The sequence below is a fragment of the Arvicola amphibius genome, chromosome 7, assembly GCF_903992535.2.
Source record: "Arvicola amphibius chromosome 7, mArvAmp1.2, whole genome shotgun sequence".
Lineage (NCBI taxonomy): Eukaryota > Metazoa > Chordata > Mammalia > Rodentia > Cricetidae > Arvicola > Arvicola amphibius.
In genome coordinates this window covers 117,179,537-117,186,618 of record NC_052053.1, presented here as the reverse complement: position 1 = coordinate 117,186,618, position 7,082 = coordinate 117,179,537, and the positions used below count along the sequence as shown (strand labels likewise).

At 43.3% G+C, this 7,082-nt stretch overlaps 1 protein-coding gene across 1 annotated transcript; it reads left to right on the top strand.

Annotated features, from left to right (window-relative positions):
• The first annotated feature begins 2,252 nt into the window (after nucleotides 1-2,252).
• Nucleotides 2,253-4,379, top strand: LOC119819921 (partitioning defective 3 homolog). Its single transcript, XM_042055412.1, is given in 3 exon segments — nucleotides 2,253-2,415; nucleotides 3,453-4,093; nucleotides 4,095-4,379. Coding segments are annotated over 3 exon segments (1,089 nt in total).
• The last annotated feature ends 2,703 nt before the right edge of the window (nucleotides 4,380-7,082 follow it).

Genomic DNA, 7,082 nt, shown 5'->3' with positions numbered 1-7,082 from the left:
GGTGGCAGCAATCATCTCTGAGAGTTAGTTTGTTCCTTCAAGAAATTGGGATATGTAGAACCAGAAATGGAGTAAGGGTCAGGGGATGCTATTTTGATCAAAACCATATAATTATGCTTGTCTGGTCTTTAAAACCAGATTTAAATAAAAAAAAAATTAAATTAAAAAAAAAAAACTCATGCTAATTGTCCCAAAGAAAGATTCAGAACCGTTAACCATCTCTCTCTCTTTGTCTTTTTTTAACCCATGTGGTCACATTTATTAAATGTGTCTTGTCTGTTTTCATTATTTTGTTTCTTCAATTTTTAGTATTCCTATGAAAAAAACTAAGTTGGACAAAGTTAACAACTTTTGTTTATATGAGCACTTACTTATAAGTAAATTTGGTACTAAATACATGTAAAAAAACACAGCAATCATATGTAGACAGTCTACATATATACATAATCTCACATAAGATATATTTTAATAAACCAAGATTTTCAATGTTGTTTTTTGTTGGGAATTTTTTTATAATCCTCATTGTGAAAGTGAAAGAACATAAGGTTTTAGGAAATATGTTGTCTTTAAGGAGACACTTTGGTTAGGCTAGTGATATATAAGTAGTGACGGTTCCTATGGCCTAAGCAGGTACGCCAACAGTATCAACATAAAGCAATAAAGGAAAGAATTTCATGGTCTCAGGTGTCTTAGTGTTTCTATTGCTGTGATGAAACCCCATGACCACCAACAATTTGGGGAAGAAGGGTTAGCTCATCTTACAACTCTCAGGTCACAGTCCATTGCTGAGGGAAGTCAGGGCAGGTTCTCAAACATGGCAGGAGCCTGGGTGCAAGAGCTGACAGAAGCTATGGAAGAGTGATGCCTACTGGATTGCCCTTTATAATTTTTTTTTTTTTGATTTTTTTGAAACAAGGTTTCTCTGTAACTTTGGTACCTGTCCTGGAACTAGCTCTTGTAGACCAGGCTGGCCTTAAACTAAGAGCCCCTCCTGCCTCTGTCTCTCGGGTACTGGGATTCAAGGTGTGTGCCACCTCTGCCCGACTCCCTCATTCTTTCTTATAGCACGCAGGACCAGCAGCTGTATGTGTGGTATTGCTCACAATGGGCTGTCGCTATCCCACATGAAAAACTAAGAAAATGTTCTCCAGGTTTTCCTACAACCTGATCCTATGGAGGCATTCCTTCGTCTCAGATCACCATAACTTGTGTCAAGTTGACATAAAACTAGCCAGTGCACACTTCTAAGAGGCAGAGTCCACAGGAAGCTGTTAGAGTAGTTCAAATCACAGCTTGAAGTCTCTCTCAAAGTTGCAGAAGAAACAAGGGAAGGAGAAGGAGGTATTGGTGCTTTGAAAAATCCAAAAGTTTGTCTCTAGGTGGAGAGTAACTCCCCAAATATCCCTAAAGAAATTTCTCAGCCCAGTCCCAGGATGGGGGAAGGGTACCAACAGCTCCTTGTCCCACAATGGGAGGGTGGTAACTTTTACTTTTGTATCCTCTTGCAGTAGTTGTTTTTCCTGTAGACATTTCTATGAATTGAGACAAAAATAGCAACCCATGCCAGAAACAGTTTAACCATTAGCTGTCCTTAAGAGTGTGATGTCTTTATTTCTTGGGCTGTTTTGTTCTGGGTTTTCCCATCACAGAGGAGGTTGGGGGGGGGGGGAAGCCTGATCCAGGACAGGGGTTTTGAGGATATTTCAAGGCAAGCATGCTTGAGTCTGAAGAGAGGGTCAAGTGCCTTCTCTAGAACAATCTTCTCAGTGAGCTTAAACTGCATTAGGGTAGTGTAATCAAACAAGTGTGGTTGTGCTGCTTTGATGAAGCTCCTCAATCATATTAGCATTTGAGAATTTAGGGAGCCTAGCTTAGAAGTTTGAGTTGGTAAAACCTGATACACAGAACTGGAGGAATAAAAGGAAGGATGGATGGGTACAAAAAGAGAACTTGAAATTGGGTGACATCAGACCATTTTCTTTTTATATTTTATGTTTTCTTATTTTTTCTCTGAATGTATCTGTCATTCTTGAATTTGACAACTTTGCAAATTTTAAATTATATGCAAGGGTTCCTATCTTTTTTGCCTCCCCTACTTGTATCCTTCTTACCAATTATTGCCCTTTCTACTTTCAGATCAGAGTATTTCGTTATCCTACACAGGTGAATAATATAGTCCTTCCAGAAACCATAAGTTATCAAACAAAAAGTTCAGTTCCAGGTATGGGATGCTTCCCTTTGAGCTGTTGATCATGGGTATCTCAGAAATGGCCAAAACAGTGCAAGCTATTCCCATTACATTTGGTTTCCCACTAGAACTTGATATTAAGTCCCTATTGCTGAAGATATCGTATACTTTGGTCACAGAACATGGCAAAATCAAGCTGCTGCTATCAAGTTCCTCCCTGCAGGCTAGTATTAGATGTGACAAATTCTGTGTTGCCGGGGTTAAAAAAAAACTCAGCATCCATGACCTTATCCATTTGTGAGCTCTGTGAATAGACTAATAACTTGCTTGGCAAAATATGTCCATGGGTGCTACGGTGATATGAATGATTTGGGGCTAAATAGCTGCTTTTGGTTGAATTTAGGAACTACTCCGTAGGATGGAACTTATGCCTGATACTATGAACTTGGCCAAGAACCCATGGCTGTGGAGGTCATAAACAACTACTGCCATTATGTTCTTAAATGGACATGGTATCAAACTGTATTCTGAATAGGTTAATGTGGGTCTCGATGCTCATTTCAAAATCTTCTATATCAAGCCAGCCAAAATTCCAGCATGAACTACAGAGATACTAATGAGGCCTCTCTCTATACTGAGAAGCTATTGGCTGTTGGTGGCTGCTGGAATGAGTAGAGTCGATTTTCTTTAAGGGTGTGGCTCCTAGGAGGTTTTCCATGACTACACATCCGTATGCACACAGGCAGCAGTAGTTGGACTAACTGGGCCATTAAAATAAAAAAGAATAGGGCATGAAGTTGTGAGTTGCAAAGTTTGGGGTTCTGGGAGGAGTAAGGGGGCAAAGAAAAAAGCAGATATAATCAAAATACATTATATGCATCTATACAAGTCTCAAAGGATTTTTGGGAGCAGTGAGACCCCAGATCCTGAATTTCTTGTAATCCCCTGATCTGAGTGCCTACAGCTGCTCTGAGCACGAGACCTTCAGGAGTTCCTGATGGCAGGAGAGTGGTTTCTGGTGGGTTTGGCTGGGGTGTGGCTATCTCTATATAATCTGCCCCTGAACACACTAAAGGGGGCATTCTTGGGGAATTCAAGGATGACCCGTGTCTCTTTCTCTCTGTCTGTGTGTATGCCTCCAGGCCAGAAGAGGGCACCAGACCCCATTACAGATGGTTGTGAGCCACCTTGTGGTTGCTGGGAGTTGAACTCAGAACCTTTGGAAGAGCAGGCAATGCTCTTAACCTCTGAGCCATCTCTCCAGCCCCAGCTTTGGCTCCACAAAATGTGCTTGGTACCAACGTGGGCAGCGTGTACAACACTAAAAAAGTAGGCAAGAAACTCAACATCCGGCTTAAGAAAGGTTCCAAAGGACTGGGGTTCAGCATCACCTCCCAGGACGTTTCTATAGGCGGTTTAGTTCCCATTTATGTCAAGAACATCCTTCCTCGAGGGGCCGCCATTGAAGGTGGCAGACTCAAGGCAGGAGACCCGCTCATAGAGGTCAACGGCGTAGATTTAGCAGGGAAGTCCCAGGAGGAAGTTGTTTCCCTGTTGAGAAGCACCAAGGTGGAAGGGACCGTGAGCCTTCTGATCTTTTGCCAGGAAGACGCTTTCCACCCAAGGGAACGGAACACTGAATCAAGCCAGATGCAGATTCCAAAAGAAACGAAACCGGAGGATGAGGAGGTTGTTCTCACTCCTGATGGGACCAGGGAGTTTCTGACCTTTGAAGTCCCCCTTAATGACTCGGGATCTGCAGGACTTGGAGTCAGCATCAAAGGGAACCGTTCCAAAGAGAACCACGCAGATCTGGGAATCTTCGTGAAGTCCATTATTAATGGCGGAGCTGCATCCAAAGATGGAAGACTGAGAGTGAATGACCAGCTGAAAGCTGTAAATGGAAAAGTCGCTGCTGGGCAAAGCCAACCAGGAAGCCATGGAGACTCTGCGGAGGTCCATGTCCACCGAGGGCAACAAGCGAGGAATGATCCAGCTCATCGTGGCCAGGCGGATCAGCAAATGCAATGAGCTTCGGTTTCCTGGGAGCCCTGCCGCCCCTGAGCTGCCCATCGAGACAGAACTGGATGACCGGAAACGCAGGATCTCACACTCCCTCTACAGCGGGATTGAGGGGCTGGACGAATCGCCCACCAGGAATGCAGCACTCAACAGGATAATGGGAACATAGGATTTGCCATACTGATCAGCCCATTGACACAGTAGCTCCTGTAACCTGCATCCTGCCTCCACTCCCTGGTTTTTCAGAGGAAGGCAGAAACCTAGTACTCAAACACATACCAGGCCCCAGCCTGATTTTTCACCTAGTGACTTGTTGAAATGGGTGGCATGGGTTGAGGAGTACGTCATCTTCTCCATGTTCTGTCACCCGGTTTTGTTAGTTTTGACGGGTTAGTCCTTTTCAGCGGGTAACCGGGTCGGCAGTGTTTCCCCTCTCTCTGCTGGGTATGTAATGACCACTCACACTTATGACGACTCCCCTTGCCCCAAGCTCCATAACAGGGTAATAGCGCACAGAGCATAGACACGGGGGCGTGGTGTGCGGCAAAGGATAAACTTATGGAACAGGGGACCAAACCGGACTCTCTGAATGTAGCTGACGGTGGAGGAGGACTGAGAAACCAAGGACAACGGCGATGGGCTTGGACAGCATGGACGGGCTCACTGTGAGCCTTGTCAGTTTGGTTGCTCACCTTCCTGGACTTAGGGGGAGCTGGGAGGACCTTGGACTTAACATAGTGAAGGGAACCCTGATGGCTCTTTGGCTTGGAGAGGGACGGAGTGGGGGTATGGGTGGGAGGGAAGGGAGGGAAGGAGGAGGAGGAGGGGAGGAGATGGAAATTTTTAATAAAAAAAAATGTTGGAAAGACGAAAAAAAATGTTATTTCTCAAACACCAGAATGAAAGCCTCCGTTTATTCCTTTCACACGGTTCCTTTCTGTTTGCCTGACTTCTACCCACGCTCACTCTCGTATAAACACACACACACATTTAAAAAGTTAGAAATTAAGTTTCCTACCTGAGCAAGAGCATGCCGTATTTGTTTTCCTGAGACTGGTTTGCCTCTCCCAATTATAGTATTTTCCAGTTCCATTCAGGCTCCTGCAAACTTCAGAGTTTCATTTTTCTTTGTGACTAAAAAAAAATCCCATTGTGTATATTGATCATGGTTTCATTCCCCACCTCACTGACTGCTGAACATGTAGGCTATTTCCATCTCCTAGCTACTGTGGCCAGTGCAGTAAACATGGTTATGCAAGTCTCTCTGTGGCTGGACAGTCCCTCTTGTAATTATCCTCTAGTAAATCTCTATGTTGGTTAAAAATGCTCTCTGTAGTTTAATGCCCATCAGTGTTAGCCTAACTATGAATCATGGGCACAGAAGTACTCATTTGACATCATCTAGAGATAACATCGCAACTTTGATTTATGAGCTTTTGTTAACCTTTTTAAGCCACGATTGACCTTATTTTCTCCACAACACTAAAGATATGAGTCCTTAGCCTAAAGTATAAAGCCCTGTAAAATGCACCTCCTCGTACCTCTTCAGGTGTGTCTCTTCTCTACTTTAGCCAAACTGGTCCCAAACCCCTGCCACATGCACTGTCTTCCATCTAGGCAGCTGCACATCTGCACACTCATTGTATTTAGGTGATCTCTTTCATCCTTTCATTCTTCAGACCGACGTTCCATTGTCATTCTCCAAGAAAACCTCTCCTTGTCCCAAAGTTCTATCAGTTTCCCTCTTCTAGGCACTAGCTGAATTTATCGCAGTGACAATCCAGCAGTTATTCACACAAGTTTGTCCTTGTTGTCATTCTTACTTATTAAGCTTTGAATTTCCTAAAAAAAAAAAAAAAGTGGGATTATTCATTTGAGCTTGACATTGTGTTTGGAGCATTTAATAAAATGTTGGGAAGGTTGTAAATGCTCAGTGAATATTCATTACTGACTGGCTTATTGAATGAAGTGCTACTCTGTCGCCTGAAAAAATTAAATCAAACACATTGTCCTTTTACCCACTCTCCCACAGTCAGCAAGGACACAGGAATAAGGGCATAAACTGTACTTTATCTCCACTCAAGGAGTCTGGGGAGGCATCCCTGGTGTCAAGACACCATCCGGAACCTCCAGCAATCAGTGGCATCCTGAGGCAGTTCTTAGCAGTTCTTAGGGACCTGCTATCACTGACCTCCTGGTCCTTAAAAGCTCTGTCTTCTTCAAGCAAATGCCAGGGCACTCTCTGGGGTGCTGTGCCCAGCGGCAGACCACTCTAAAAACCGCCAAGTTCCTTTTTACTTTAAATTTATCTCTAAGAATAATCAAGTTGGTGAACCACAAAGGAATGAAAAACACATTATATTAAGATGCCAAGTGGCACTTTTATGTTAAAGAACAAGCAGTCTTGCCTTGGTTGCTGACCCGCCGTGCTGGGAGCATGAATTACAGGCAATCCTTTATTGCCACATGTCAAATCTGACAGGGAGGGCAATGTCTCTACATAAACATAGCAAGTAATTATTATTCAAACTCTTTCTTCCATAAGCTTTCTTTGTGGTGAGCGGTGTTACACATTGTCACTGTTTATTAGTTTGGACACAGTGGTGATAAGTTACAACATAAAAGATATTTTTAAAGTGTTTATCTTTTTAACCACCTCAATGAATCATGCGTCTCTACCTCCATTCCTTTCTCTTTTATTAGAACTTTAAAATGATCTGAAAGATGGTAGTTTGAGTGAAGGGAGGATGTGACTTTGGGGTACCATTCTGAGATAGGTTTATTTTAAAATGTCCTGCTAGTACAGCTTTGGCAAGAAGCACAGATGCCAGCAGTTGATGGGACACACTCAAGAGCACCGTTTCTCATGTTA